Source organism: Chinchilla lanigera, unplaced genomic scaffold (genome assembly GCF_000276665.1).
Source record: "Chinchilla lanigera isolate Chin_1 unplaced genomic scaffold, ChiLan1.0 scaffold00134, whole genome shotgun sequence".
Taxonomy (NCBI): domain Eukaryota; kingdom Metazoa; phylum Chordata; class Mammalia; order Rodentia; family Chinchillidae; genus Chinchilla; species Chinchilla lanigera.
The window spans coordinates 2589601-2606436 of record NW_004955535.1 but is presented as its reverse complement, the minus strand read 5'-3'; the positions used below and the strand labels follow the sequence as shown (position 1 = coordinate 2606436).

The following is a 16836-nucleotide window of genomic DNA, read 5'->3' as shown; positions in this document are numbered from 1 at the left end:
ATATTGAAAATAATTTAGAGGACAGAGGGTGACTTCTGGAACTCTGGAAGGTATATATAAAGAGTTCATATGAAATTGCTTCATCAAATGTAAACATGGCAAGAGAAATATTTGTAAATGGGTGTGTTATTGTATAAAAGGCAGAGAGCACATATGGAAGTACTACACAATTAAGAATTTAAATGCAATTAGACATTTGAAAATCTTATCCATATCTTGAAAAGTTTATTTGGATAATTTTTCTTAAGTCTCACACAGATTTTATCTTCAGAGTGGGAAGGTGGGGCTCTCCTCACATCCAAACTTTGTGACTAGCATTTAGTCACCCTGTTGTAGTCTAAGATTTTCTCCCCAACTATAAAGCAAGTTTGAATTTTTAAAAAATGAATTGCTGCTATTCATGTCTTAATAAATCATAAAATATCTCTAATATTGTTACCTTTCTTCTATAAGTCCTTTCCCAGTGTTTGCTATTGTCATTGTACTCATGCCAAGAGTCAGTCAAAATGGAGTTGATCATATAAGGGGACAAGTTATGCATCATCTCTATTAATTCTGACATTATAAAAACATTGTACCAGGTAAATGAGATTGTACACATTGTACATGATTCACAAAATCCAAATATTTTTGTAATTCTAGTAATATATCATTGGGCAACATTTTGACCAATAAAGCAATACTTGTCATAATCACAATAATTGTTGTAATCAGATACTGTTGTAATCAGATATTGTTGTAGTCATAATAATATTCCATTGAGCCTGTTATATATCATACATCAACTTTCAGACACACATCCATTGTAATATATTGAAAATTGATAGGCAAAAAATAAATCCTTAGGAAGTTCTTGGAAACATTAAGCTGTAGATATTGGCAGGAGAACAAACTTGTTGGGATAAAAAAAAAAAAAGCTTAATCTAGTTAATTAACAACAAAACAGCTGGGAAAATGAAACATCCCTGGTTGTGATTGACTGTAATTGAAAATGACTAATGATGCTGTCATTTTGCTGCTTACATCTGAGAAAATGATGCCTGAAAGATTATAATTGTCCTCTTGACCATTTATCTACAGTAATTATTTTGTGTTAAAGTTCAGGATGGGGCCCTTTGGCCAGATGCATAAGATTCCTTCCACCTTACTTTTACAGTTATATTTAAGACTCATTCAAAATAAGTTAGTTGAATATATTACAAAGATCATGTAAGCAAAATTTCTTTTGATAACATAAAATTTAACAGGTCAAAACAGCTGGTTTCATCTTACCACTTCAGCAAGTAACTAAGACATTTAAAATTCCATTAATGCTCTCATTTCTAATATATGGAAGGCAATATAATAATTTTAAAAGACATAAATTTTTAACATTTTAACAGAAAAGTGAATTAAAATAAGTACAAATAGAAGCAAATGGCATCTAAATGCTTAAATAGTACAAGAGAGTTTAAAATACAATTTTCGGAATGACATAACAGATGTTTATTTCTTGTGGGATTGTTGAATAATATTTTCAATGATGACAATTGTTTTTTCACTTTTTAACTGCCAAATGGATGATGGAAGACCTAGGTTTTATTCCTTGAAAAATGCAACATAGCAAATTTAGCTATTCAATTTGCCTTATCATAAAATATAATTATCAAAGTTATAACTTTTGCAAAATTTGGCCAATTTATCTAACTTAAACAATGCTATTTGTAGGTAAGAGGAAGAAACCATATACATATAAAATGAAATAAAAGTGTGTGAGGGGTGGGGGAAGATAAAGAAGAGAGGGGTAGTGAGAGGACAGAAGGGAGATGGAGAGGGACAGGGAGGGGTGGAGGGAGAGAGGGAGAGAAAAAATAAATTATTTAATCATACTATAGTAAGATTGTTCAGGTAATTTTGCACCAGAGATCTAGTACTTTATTTATGTCATTAGGACAGTCTCCTGATGTGTTTTTAAACTTTAATAGGAAATCCTCAAAGCAAATAAGAAAAAAAGTGGAATAGACAGTAATTGTTAAAGAAGAAACAAAAATGTACTGAAAGTAAAGAAATACTAGAGAAGTTGAAGAAGCAAAGAAAAGAAAAAGCAAAGAAGCTGAATGGGGATGAGGCCAGCTCCCAGTCAGGACTCTGCTTGGGAGCTGAATGCAGGAGCCAAACAGACAGGCTGTCTGATTCCGAGTGTGGAGGTACCAATAGACTGTCAATTTCTAAGAAGCAGAACCGTTCTGTGATATGCCTTAATTAGAATATCTGCAAGCAGACGACATACTAATGATCCATTAAAATGCTGGATCTGACATGCACATCATGAGGATTCTTATTTTCTTTTTTAAGAATATCACTTCTTTCTTCATAATTGCCATGGGTTCCAAATGCTTCTCTCCCTGATAGGAAAAACAGTAACAAACTTCCTTATGACAATGTATTGCTCAGACCCGTTTCCCTTTCTTTTAAGGGATGAGAAAGCTCAGAGTTTAGGGGAAGATTTGTTAGAAATAGCATGATTGAAAATTTTTGATATATAGACTCAGTGTTGAAAAAGCCTTTGTTCATGTACTATTAGAGCAGTGGATCATCCTTCAAAAATCATCCTTAACCTTTAAAAAAGAAGCTTCTGATCCATGCAGAGATTTTAACAGCTGCCCTCACAGCTTTCTGCCTTATGTTGTTGAGTGCCATGTTCTGTACTATGAGGTCGTTTTTCGGAGCCTCTAGTGTTTCAGGCTGTGAGAAGCCCCAGCTCAACTTCAGTTATTTCCAAGGTCAGGGTGCACATCAAAATTTGTGGAGCTGGGAGAAGTAGTTCAGTGGCAGATTGCTTGGCTACCATACATGAGGCCATGGGTTCCATTCCCAGCACCAGAAAATAAAGATAATAATAAAGTTATGCATCTATTATTTCTTCACATTCCTTAGCTCCCAAATCAATCTTGCCCTTTTGCCCTTATCAACCTGAAATGTTGATTCTTCTGCCAAGTCTTGAGAGACATGGTAGAACAGGAATGAGCTTTCACCTATGTTGTACCTTTCCCAAATGAGCCAAATCAAGATTACAAAACAAAATAAGGACCCTGACCAGAACGAAGTGGGTTTAAGGGATGTGAAAGAGAAAAGTGATAGATCCTTATTCTTTCCTTTATTTCAGAACAGTAGTTCTCCTTTCACATCACCAATTTACAACAGAAAGTCAGTATGCTCAGAACGGACAGATCCCTCTTCTGATCTCAAAGTGGTCCAGGAGTTGAGGGTGTGCATAGAGGTATGATTAAGTTACCACCAACTGATTGGATTATTTTATATCTAATGAAGATAAAATTTGTCTCTACTTTTGATTAAGAATTTTCCTCTCTTCTGTTTTTTTATGAAGGCACAAAATAAAGCAAAATTTCTACAAATTTGTGCATATCGGTAATGGTCACAATTGGTCTGGGGCTGGGGGTAAAGCTCAGTGGCACAGGGTCTGCCTGGCAAGTGTGAGGTCCTGCGTTCAATTCCCAGTACCAAAAAAAAAAAAGGTCCTAATACCTGGGTCATCGTCATAAACATATGGCATTAAATTTCTGAGGGTCAACCAAGAGTATATGGAATAGACTTCTGCAATGGTTCATTTGCCCATTTCATGGCTTGATAGAATGACAATTATTCTGGTAAGCACCCCGGGGACTTGGTTTTGTTAAAGTATCAGTAGAGACCCTGAGCTTTACATTTCAGCACTGTCTCTTACTCTCCAATGTAAATACTGAGCATATTGTTAGTTTATAAAAATGACTATACTGAGCTTGAGCTTGGAGGCAAGGTATTTTTTCTGGATTTTAGGAGTGCAGACAAATGCATTCCTGAATAAATGTACGTTACTATCTACAGAGAAGCCTGTGCCTTTTAGCATCTAGTGTTTGGACATTACATCCAGGCCCAAACTTTTAAATTTGCCTGAGGGAATGTCCCTTGTAAGCTACAGAAAAAACAAACAATTCTGCAGAAATGAAGCTTGGGCCAAGCACAAGGGAAACTAAGAAGTGACTTAGAGGCAGTACCTGAGTCCTGATAATGTTATTTGCAAGGACAAACTGGTTCTGTATAATGAGGTTATTGACCTGCACTGTTTTAGAGCGGTTTGAAACATGAGCATGAGGTTCACTAAATCTCAGCCTGCAACATTAGCTGAGAAATCAAGAGTGATCAATAAATAGCCACCATCACAAGCTCTCAGGAACCTTCATCATAATGGGAGCCATTGTAATTTTGGTCAGGTGCAGAGAATAAGGTAGCCTATGCCCAACGTCTATTTATCACTGGACACTCATTTGCAAATGGAAGCCATTGATTAGCTGTTTTTTGAAAACTAACCAGGCTTTCCATCTTTCCCCATGTAATAGCCTGTGAAAAGATGTGCCCGACACTTCAAAATGCACACAGAGAAGAGAAAGAGGTAGAACACTTTCTTTCACTTACGCCAGCTTTTTACTAAAGATAGAAGCAATTACATGACATTTCACTAAAAATTCTTGACCCAATAAAATACTGAAACTCGAGTGACGGTTTTCCTTTTTCATAAGAAAGAGCAACAGAGAAAGGAAAGGTCACAGACCATATTGTGATTCTTCACAGCTGTTGGAGACAGACAGTATGATGCAGTAGCTTGATTTGAATTAAGCCAAACAATATGAAAAGCATCAAGACTGGCAAGCAAAGCAATAAAGCCCCAAAGAATTTAATCTACCTTGAAGGTGGGACTACTTTTTGTACTGATGGCAGCACACCAGGACAGAAATGACTCCTCTGATGCAATGACTTGTTAATAGCCTTAAGATCACAATATATAAATAGGATATGTTGATGAAAAAGACAGCTTTGCCTTTGTTATTGCAATATGGCCAATATTTCCTTACAACTTATTTCATTGATTATAAATAGACCACGTCAATGGCAAATGTACAACAGGGGAAGCATAACCCATTATGAGGTAATGAATATTGCTAGAGGTTGCTTCATTACCTTCACTGGCTGAGTGGTTGGTTTTTCCTTGTACAAATGCTGCCCTTTAGACAAAATCTTTTCCACATCCGGTTGTTTAGCTTGAACTGCTACTTCAGTTTCCTGGGGAAAAGAACCCATACAGTGCAGATTAACTTCACAGTTAGCAATAAAATTACTAAATTTAAATATACCCTTGGAGACTCCACATGTATTGCAGATCAATTTCTGCACAGTACAGAGGGGCACAAAAATGTAGCTTTTGGTGCAGAGAAAAGAAAATAGAGGTCTCTGTGAAACACACTGAGGTGAAAAGTACTCGATTCAGTTGTATCATAATACTATCACACAGAAATACAGACACTAACTTTCTATTTTTCAAAAAAGTACAATGCCATGAGGGGTATAATTTGTTACCATAATTTATGCATATAAATCCTAGTCTTAGCTTTAGTAATATCAATAATGTTAATGTTTATTTTGCTCTACTAACTTTTACTTGACAGGACTCTGTTTGGGCTTTGGGATCGAAATTCTTTTTTGAAATGGAAATCAAATAATGCTTTCCGCATCACTGTCCAAATTAAGTGTTTTTCCAAAGAGTAAACCCTTAAAAGCACAGTACCCAAGCTTATTATATATTAAGCAGTCAAACTAAATAGGCCTTTTAAGGGATGATTAAATTAATTTTTTTACTGTTTGTTTCTCCTTAGCCTGGAGAAGACTGAAGCATGACAGAAAAGAAGTCCCTTTAGATTTATGAATATAAAGTGATTTGTTACTGACTGCTGCCTAGGGTTCTTGAAGAGAGGACGAAAGAAATGTGCATAAATTGAAGCTGAAGGAAGTGAAGTTAAATATTACAGAAGACTTGTTGGATGGAACACTTGTTAAACACTAGGATAGAGTATTGATTAATCAATGTCAGGCATCAGTCAGGGCCTGAGCAATCGTCCCCAGGGAATGGCTTCTGATTAACCCATATTTCTCTTCCTCTTGCTCCTACCCTGGAGCCTCTCCACACTGCTGGGTATATGTGTCTTGATGTCACTATTTCTTTTCTACACTGTATTTGTACCTGTTCTCGCTCAACCCAGGAGAGCAGGAAAGCCCTGAACCCACACTGCCATAATCTTATACTGCACAGTAGTGTGTCTTGTCATTTATAGGTGCTCAGCACAGGCTCTTAAGAGACATGATTTCTCCAGATCTTATAATGACTACCAGTAAGAGAAAGATGTTTTGGTCAAAAGTGTCTGTAACATTAAGCGTAACCCTGGGTGTGAACAGGTATGTGTGCAAATCTCAGTTCCTTCAGAATAGGAGCCTAGCTGCTTTGTTTTCTTTAAACTGCTGATTGATCATCTCACTGCTCATTGCCAGGAAAAGGTATTGTTCCTTCAAAGCACAGTACCTGGACTGGCTGTAACTTTTTGCAAGAAGAGGAAATAGCTCTGATATCTCAAATCAGGAATGGAACGCATCTGTTTTTAGGAACTGAAATCCTAAACAGTGCCAAGCCACTATCAGTTCACCCTTAAATGCTTTATTTGCAAAACACTTAATGACTGTACTGAATGGTGAAATGATGTCAAAATACTTGAAGACAGAAAAGTAAGACATATTAATCTAAATGAAGTAGAGAAAAGAACATATCTTTAGCAAGGTGAAAATTACTTATGGACACGTGTAACCACATTTTTTTCACTTATACATGTTTGATTTTATCTATATCATGAATTAGCAAGCCAAGTCCATGTATGATATCCAAAGTAAACATTTAAAATTATCTATGTATTCTGTACCAAACCAAGGTAATGTAAAACTCTGTCACCACCATTCATACTGCATATATTTATCTAAAATAAAGTACATTTTTATTTTTTACTGACTGCCAGGGACTTTCCTTGTGAATTGCTGGTAATAGACACGGTGTTATGATTAGCTTCACCACTGTCACAGCCTATGTCCTTGATGATAATATAGTTACCATTCATATAATGACTACTACATACTCTTTCCCAAATCTTTACTGAAACAGATTCTAACTGCAGATGAGAGAACAAAGCTCAGATGGGCAAGCTAATGGTGGTGGTGGTAACAATGATGTGAAGAATTTGCCCTTGACCCCATAGAAAATAGGAGAGTTAATATTCAAACACAAGCCCATCTGAATCCCAAGTTCATGCTTTTTCCACTGGTATAAGTCACCTCTCCACATCTTATTAAAACCTATGCCATCTGCCTTGATCTAACAAACATTATTTCTCAGAATTCATAGATTTCATTTTCATCACCTGACTCTACTTCATATTATGATGTATATCAACAAAATGTCATATTTGTCTGATAATAAAAAACAATCAAAATTGGCCTGTAAAGTCACCAGAGTTGTACAGTATAATTAGGGATTCCAGATAAACTCTGTGGCCAAACCACTGAAGATGAGTCACTCTGGGAATTAGGAGGATGCCAACTTGCTGTAGAAGTCTTTCCCTTCTTTTGGGATTTTCTAAAAATGAAATCAAAGACCATTATCCCTACTGCCCCCTGTAGTCTTATTTACCCTTTTCAAGTTCCTTTGTTTTATCCTTTATGATATACCATAATTAGTCAAACTCTGTGTATTAATTTGACCATTCATGTGGAATTATGCTCTATAAGAACAGATCTTGTAGCTATCTTGCTCAGTCATTATATTGCTACCGTACCTATCGCATACCTATCAATATTTTCACATTTTGAGCCTGTGAGATTTGAATTAGGCTGTGGATAAATAGAAACATTTGTTCATAGACATGAAGCATTTGTTCATAAAATATTTTCATGGGATTGGTAACTTTCTTTTTAAATAATTTGTGAAATGTAATACATAACCTACTCTTCTACTTCTGAACTTACTTTAATTTAAATTTTTTTAAATCTTCATGTTATTAATTACAAGACTTTTTAAATCATTCTTATGATACACTAAAAATAGATATCTTATACTTTGTCTTTTCACTGACATCCTTTTAAACGAAATTCCATTTCATTGGCATTTTCCTTCTTTGTCAAAATATTTACATCACTTAATTTTCACCTAGGGAACCAAGGAAAGACTACAAATACCAATGTTTTAGCAGACAAATGACTATTTTATGTAACAGATCCCAGAACAGGAGACCTCAAAGCACATATTTTGTAATTACTGCACTTGAAGCATAATAAATACCTTCAAAAATTGTGTTTGTAATTTCTAAGGAGGAGTGAACTTGGTGGGGCTGTCAGACTGTGCTTCCTACAGAAGCTAGCAAATTTCATGAGCATTAATCCTTGCCGTATCAGAGCATTCATAGAGAGTCTCGGCCTTCCTTTAAAACTCTGCTACTGCAATTTTTTCACTCAGCGAGCATAAGATGACAACATTCTCTTTATAGATTCCTTTAAAATTAAATCTCTGTCCCCCAAAACAATAAATAATTCATATCTGTCAAATCTAACACAACTTTTATCTTTCTTAGAATTTATACAGTACTATCTTTTACATTAGACACCAATCTATATGTATTTTTTCCCTCTTTTAATAAATATTTTGAGGTGGCATTGGGGGATTGAACCAAGGCTTGTTCACCAAGGTATATCTTCAAGTCTTGGTTATTTATTTTGAAGTCACTAAACCTCCCAGGCTGGATTTGAATTTGCAATCCTTCAACCTCAGCCTCCCGGAGTGCTGGGGCTGCAGGTGTGCACCACCACTCCCATTTTAAAATGCTTGACTTAAAACAATGTCAGTGATCCCCTGCATTATCTGCTCAATATGTTTATCAAATGATTTTGATGGTCAACCATATGCTACATCATGTTATATTTTATTAGACAGATTTCTAGTCCCTGCTCATACATGAAGCTATGTACTTGAGATATATGTCTACATATATGTATATAATGTGTAACAATACTTCCATGGATGTGCATGATGCGTGTATATGGTGTACAAATATAAGCAGACAGTTGAGCCTGTACACAGACATGTTAGTGTACTCGGGCTGGGCACATGAATTAAGACAGTTGTGAGTAATACTGATGCAGATGTGCAGTGAATAACTACAAAAACAAGGCTGATGTCAGAGCAGCCCACGTGTAACTTACAGCTGCAAGTTCTAAGCAGGTGTTTGCTGGACAGACTGGGGAAAGGATGGCAGGCCAAATGAACCGTCCAGGGTTAGCAAGTGCAGGAATGACAACACAGTTGGTCCCCTGTATCCTTAGATTCCTCTGTGTCCATGGATTCAAGCAACCATGGATTGAAAATATTTTAAAAAACGTGTCTGCACTCAATAGCACTCAACATGTATAGACATTTTCTTATTTTTCTCTAAGCAATAAAGTACAGTTATTTAGACAGTATTTACATTGTACTAGGTATTATAAGTAATCTAGAGAGGATTTAAAGTGTACAAGAAAATGTGGATAGGTTATAAGGAAATACTGTATCATTTTGAAAAAGGAACTTGAGCATCAATGGATTATACTATCCACAAGGGAGCCTGAGATCTATCCTCCACAGATGCCAAGGTAAAACTGCATTTCCTCTCTTCAGATCTTGAAAGTAGTCCTAGATGCAGTCTTCCAGGGAATGGACATTGTAAAGTGACATCATTTTCTCTGTACAGTGTTTTTGTGTCATCATGCCTGCCATTCAGCATGTCCTTCTATCGTCACTATTGTCATCTCCTCATTCTTTAATGAAATAATGCAGAGTTCATTGGGTGAGATTTACTCTTGGTCTTTTAGGAATAGAGCAATGAGTGAAAGAAATTGTGTTCAGCTGTAAATTCTTTGTGGTTGATTCTCCTTGTCACATTTTTCTGGAGAACTAGATATCTAATTGCATACACCTTTGGTAAGTCACTTGAGGAAGACCATTTTGAAGATGAATTTCTATAATTTACCTCACTACATTTCTTTACCACATGGATTTATTAGTTAAAAAAGATAGTTGAGTTATTCAGGTTAAGATATTGCTGGAAGGGTCAGCTATAGTAAATCCAATTAAATTCACTTAAAATAGTCTTTTGTATATTTTTATATTTAATTAGTTGAGATTACCATACAAATTTATATTTTGTATATTTAATGGGTAAGAAAAATATACTAGGAGAACTTGATAACCATCCTGAAAAAATTGGAAGAATAAGTGAAATAAATTTTATAGTTCTGGCGTTCCTCCATAGAAGTAAAACTTGACATGAAAATGCTAAAATGAAAAGCAACAAATAATCTCAGAGCAAGTATGTCTATGCAAACATAAGAAAATGTTGAAAATGGCAACTAATGGCTACGATGACATAGACTGTTACAAAGCTGTTTATTTTATTTTTTTTGAGACAGGGTCTTGCTATGTAGCCCAGGCTGGCCTGAAACTCACAGCAATCCTCCTGTCTCACCTTCCTGAGTGCTAGAATTACAGGTGTGTGCCACCATGCCTGGCTTGTGTTATAGTAATATTAACAAATTAGGGTTTCTGAAGTTTTATCATGTGTCAAAAAGTAGGTGTTTTATACATATTTGTCCTACAAAACAGACTTTATCTAATTTCACAATGCTAAAGGTGAGAGAGATTTGGTCCATTGTCTAAAACCATGAAATTTGCAAACAGAGTTGAGATTACCATACATACAGGAAGGGTATGCCACCAAATCCTTCCTTTCTTCCTTATTCTGCTGTGTACTACTGTGTAGGTGTGCCCGTGCATATGTACATGCGTGTGTGTGTGTGTATGTACATGTGCTTCTTATGGCTTCCTCGTAATCTTTGCTGATGTGATGGTTAATATCATGTGAATTCTTTCTCCTCCACTTTAACTTCAATACATTCCATGATATTTTAAGAGAGTACAAGTGAGAGAAAAGCCTGTCTCATCCACAGAAAGGAAATAGATCATTACACAGCCTTGAAAACGCTCTGAGGCCTCCTCTTTGAGGGTTTATGATTGCCAAACCTCTGATATTCGGGTTAGAGAATTGGATAGAGTAAACCTTTCATGTCACAAATGGCCTCATATCTTTATTTGATTTCAGATAAGGTGAGAAAGGCCACCACTAAAATGGAACCGGCGCTAATTATAGTGGCCAGTTTTTGTAAGTAGAAAGTGTTCAACTTCAAAGACCATTCAAACAAGAAAGTCTTCAAGGGATCTCAACAAACAAATTCACTTCTAATAATAGAACATTTCCATTTAGATTTTCTTCTTCTGATTTTTTCTTAATGTTTCCTAAAATGCAAGCCTGTGCACAGGATTTATGAGCCTTGTGCTATACCAAGAGTTTTATTTTCATCATTGTATTGACAATTTGTTACAAGCCTAATTAATGTGCACTAATTAGGTCATGGGAGTAACTATTAATACTCCTTAAGAGAATAGCACGGTCTATTTTTAAATCCTTCCCTGATAGGTTTTTGAAATGTACTAACGGTAAACGTCTTCCATTTTAGTTAATTCTAAAATAGCTTTAGTTATATTGGGCAGTTGCTGATCTGACAAGCAGTGAAGAAAAGTTAGTGATAAAACATGCTAAAAAAATGCTGTAAATGACACTGGCAAGTTATATGCATATCAATATGTTCTTACATTTCTCTTCTTTTTTTTCTTTGGACAAAGTCTTACTATGTAGTTCAGGCTGGCCTTGAACTCACCGTGTAGCCCTTGCTGGCTTGGAACTTGTAGTGATCCTCCTGCCTCCACATCCTGAGTTCTGGGATTACAGGTGTGCACCACCATGCCAGTTATATTCTTACATTTTCTAAGAATTGATTTATGGAACATCATTTGTCTTTTTTTGACTCACAAAATTTATTTTTTAATTTTCGGAGAAATGTGCATCTTCACAAGTTAAATGTTTTCTGAATTCAGGAATATGGTATGTTTCTCCAATTTGAACATAATATTTCTACAAGTATAATTCAATATTAAGGTCATTTTGTGTGGTGGGCTCCGTGTATGTGCATTGGTGTGTGTTTCATTAGAAATTTGTTGTTCCTAAGGATAGTATAACATGGATAAATTTGGGCTTGTTTTCCTATTTTAGTTTTTCTTCATTTTTCTTATTACCACCCATGAATATATACAAAACCTTAGATTATATGAATGTATACTGAATATCTATTTAAAAATACAACAAAGAGGATGTAAGTGGTGCTCATATATTTTAAACATTCATTTTTTTGTTCATTTGACAAATATTTACTAGTTGCTTACTGACTTTCAGTATCTGGGCTAGGGATTGGAAATACAAGAATACTGACACATAACTACATACATAACACTAAGAGAAAATCTGGAACATACACAGAAACCAGAGGCAATAAAGTGATACCATATAGGAGAATGGGAAATATGGTACAAGAATAAAAGACAAAAGCCAGAGGAAAGAGATATCTTTTCTACTCCCCTCACAACCTTAGTGCAGAATCATAGAATGCTTTCAAACAAGAGAAAGTTATTCTTGTATTCCGGTTTATCTTTGGAAAATGAATATACTTAAATCTATAAATAGGCAAACATAATATCTACTATTAATGTATGGCTTTGTATTCAAACACACTTAATGAAATATTGATACTTCTGCTGAAAAGCACATTCAAGATAAAAATGATAACCTTTTCTTTGTCAAAACTAGGTATCCATTTGCTTATACTTTCTCACTTATTTATAAGGAATACCTCCTGATATTTGGCTATTCTGGCAACCACTACAATCGGATGTTTTTCCTTTATAATACTGTACCAACTTCTAAGAAAGTCTTAAAAACTAGACTTTGCAGACAATATCTACTGCATAGAATATCTCAATTTCAGGAATGTTAAAATGTGAAATTATTATTGTCTAATCAATGAAAGTCTGATACTGTAACTGATTTATTAGCTGTTCAGTATCCGTTCATTCTCTTGATACGAATGGCTTAAGGATGAATATGCTTCCCTCCTCATTGATTTCGACTTGACCATTTGCTTTGTTTTGATCAGTGGACTATGGGCAAAAGTGATTGTATGGCAGCTGTGAGCTGCATATTTAATTGATAATTCACAGTTTGCCAGTTCATCTTCTTGTCTTCCCCCATGAAGGAATAATACACTATATGGTGCCTGCACTTTCATGGTTGCTGGAAGGAGAAGGTACTTGGAACAGATCCACAGTCCAGCATGACAGGACCTTTACCTGACCTATAGAGTAGAGCAAAGCAGCTGATCTTTAGATGCATAAGAGAATAATAAATGTTTATTATATGTCATTGTAATTTCAGGGTTGTTTGTTGCTGCAGTGAGAGCTGACAATTATAATATTATAATAAAACTAACCAACCAACCAAAAATATATGGCTTTCTGGGATGAAAAGATTAAAGTAAGCCCTTCAAATAAATGTGCCCTGGTCACATATATTAACTCTACCATCTCTCATTCCACATACAAACTATTTGCTAAAAAGGGTACCAAGAAACAAAAATGAAATGGAATCAATATTGTGTTAGAGCCTGACTTCTTCAGCCTAGATTGTCAAGCAGACTCTGACAAATGAAGCGTGATGGATGGAAAAACACAACGTTGTACAGTTGAGTTTCTTTTTCTTTCCCCTCATGCTGAGGGACTGCTCTTTTATTTATCTACAGTTAGGTTTGCTAGACCACTGCAACTCAGCTCTCTTTCACTGTAACTGCATGTTGTCAAATACTTGCCAAGATGATTGACAAAGAATGACAGGTTCTCTCTTTCCATTCTGGGCTAATCAAGGCCAGCCCACCAGAGGGAGGCTCTTTTTGCAATTTAGAGATTTATGGATTTCTCAAACAATCTTTCTAAATATACAAAGTATAATGGAGTATTGATTTCTAACGCGGCAAGTGCAGTGAAACTGGGAAGATATAATCTACTAAGCTGGATAGCTGAGAATATTCATGGCCAACCAAAGAATGGACATAGTAGTGATCATCAAGCAATGAGAATGGCGATCTTAAAGCAAATGTTTCAAAGTCATTTTGTCAATAGACTTCTTCTCACAAGTGAAATCTTACTAAAACTGCTCTAACAAAGTATTTCATTCACTTAATAAACATTGTACCTGTTCTGGGCAAAACACTGATTTGGGTACTAGATATGTAACAGTCAACAAAATAGGCAAAGTTTTCCTATTTTCATGATGCTTACATTCTAATGGGATGGCGGACTGTGGAAGATAAATGTTGGTGGACTAGATGGTGAAAAGTTCTAAAGAGAAAAAAATAAAGCCTTTGCTATGGGTAGAAGCTGCATATGTGAGGTAATGGGAAGCTGGGGGTAGACCTTTACTTCAGAAAGTGCCTCCAAAGAAAGCCTCGTGGAGGAGGTCAAATGTGATTAAAGCAGATATCTCAGAGGGAATCAACTGATGGGTAGGAGACCATTTCTGGAATGTTCAATAGAAAAATAAGGAAGCAAAGATTAATGGGGACCTTCTAGTAAGTATTGGGACAGTGGCAGGAAACATGGGCAGAAGCTGGAGAGAAGGGTAGGTCCTGAAGTACCTCCTTATAACTTTTTCTAGAGTTGTTCTTTTTCTTAAGTTATTCTCCTATTCTGAACCATAGGAGGGTTTTCAGCAGAGGACAAATGTGATCTGACTTATATTTTAAGAGATTTTTCTAGATGCTGAATTAAGGCTAGATTTAGGAAATGCTGAAAACAGATAGTAGATATGAACAGATTCTTAAGGAAGTTAAATTTATACTGAGGAGAAGTACTTGTCTATGGAAACCTGAAAAGCTTATTTTGAAAACCTTTGTACATGTAGTCCTTAAGTGCGGGCCAAAACTGTGATGGGTTTAAAAACTATGATTAGGAACATATAATACTGCTTACAAGGGCATTCATTCAACTGATGGTCCTCAAGTCTCACTACCTTCTTGAGTCCTTGTTGATGAATGGTGATCTAGGCTGCAAGCCTGGTATGAATTGAGAATTTGCAACAAAGACCTTATAGCCCACAAAACCTCAACTATAGACTAACATATTTGCTATTTGGCCTTCTTTAAGAAAAGCAATGGGTCAAGCACTGATGCAGGGAGATAGGCACAGAGTCATTCAGCAATGTAAAGGTATATCAAAATACCTGATCGTACCTGTCTGTCTTACTCACTTCAGTCACGATATCCAGCACCCACAACTTAAAAGAAGAAAGGTTTATTTGGCTCACATTTCAGTCCATAGTCAGCAGCTTCAACACAGGATGGCAAGGCACAGGCTCATGGCAAGGCCTAGGCTCAGGCTCATAGAGAGAGCTGCTTTGAAAATTGTGGTGGGGAGGCAAAGAGCACGGAGAGGGGCAGGTATACCCTTCCAGGCCACAGTCCCAGAAACCCACCTCCTCTGACCACCTCCCAACATCATGTTCACCTACAAACTCATCAGTGGACTAATCCAGTGCTCCCCATGATCTATCTAATCACCTTCCCAAGCCCTACCTATGGGTTCATGAGGCTTTGAGGGGACATCTAGATATAAACCATAACAATCCCATCAATACTTACATTCATTGTCAATTAAAATTACAATTAAAAATACCCCACATATACATCTTCTACCCACATTGAAGGCTTTACTTTTTTTCTTTAGAACTTTTCACCCTCCAGTTCACCCTAATTTATCTTCCACAGTCTGCCATCCCATTAGAATGTAAGCATCATGAAGATAGGAAAATGTTGTCTATTTTGCTGTAATATTTTTCTTTTTATTATCCTTACATATATTTATAGCTATGAATAATTTATAATTCTATTTGAGAGCAGTGATCAACAACCATTTTCTATGTAAAGGATCAGACATGAAGTTTCTAGGCTTTGGGGGTTGTATGAACATAGAGAGAGATGATACATAGGCAAGTGACTATGTTCCGATAAAATTTGCTTTACCGAAAAAAGGTGGAGGGCTGAATATGATGGCCCACAGATCATAGCTCCCTGACTCCTGCCTTATTATATTATAGTATGGCTGGAAATAATTAGACTAGAGACAAAATATCTGAATTCTAGGCTTATTAATCCATGGTTTAGAGCCAGTCATTTAACTCCTTGAGTTTCAGTATTTTCAATTATAAAATGAAGGAAAAAAATAGGTACTATTGTGAGTAAATGGCTAACAATATCCTTTGCCTCATCAGGAAGGTGAAATTTGGATAAAAATCTGGAGGAAGTGATGAAATGACTAAAGCTGATATCCCAGAGGGAAACCACTGGTGGGTAGAGGAGAGCAGTGGAAAGCCCTCTGGTAAGAATGAATCTGGAATGTTCAAACATTTGAGTTTTGATTAATTTTCTAGCTTTATTCTCTCTGGAAGCTGATAAAGTTGGAATGTAAACTATACTAGTAGGCAACCATGCTTTAACAATGACCCCGATAGATAACACCTTTCTTAGGTGTTCTATTATGTACAAAGTACAAATGTCCAATGGAAAAATCATAGTTCTAGTGGTTCCCCCTGTACAGCGACTCTTGTAAACGAGCATGTTCCTTTTGCGCACCTTGGATATTCAACCTATGGTCTAAGACTTTGAATCCTGAGGTACGTAATGCTTTTAGCCCAGGGTTTGCAATATATCATCTCTGTGTGTCAGTCTCCTCTCTTTGCTCCTGTGCTGCCATCTTGGAACAGGTAATTGCTACAAGTAAGTAGCTCTCAGATGACTGCGGATGCTGCAGAGTGTTGTGAACTATAATCCTACTAAAAAGAGATGCTTTTTTTTGTTTGTTTGTTTTTTACTTTTTTTTTATTTTAAGGATAAAAGGAGGGAAACATTAACAGACATACAACATTTTACAACATATCACAAGCACAATACAGACAATACAGA

The 16836-nt window shown here is 36.0% G+C and overlaps 1 protein-coding gene across 1 annotated transcript in view; it reads right to left on the bottom strand.

Moving 5' to 3' along the window:
- Dmd (dystrophin) overlaps positions 1 to 16836 on the bottom strand; it is a 2013932-nt gene that overhangs the window by 690579 nt on the left and 1306517 nt on the right. Inside the window, exon 49 of the mRNA XM_013507710.1 lies at positions 4996 to 5097. Within this exon, the coding sequence (XP_013363164.1) occupies positions 4996 to 5097 (102 nt within the window). The remainder of the gene's footprint in view (positions 1 to 4995; positions 5098 to 16836) is intronic.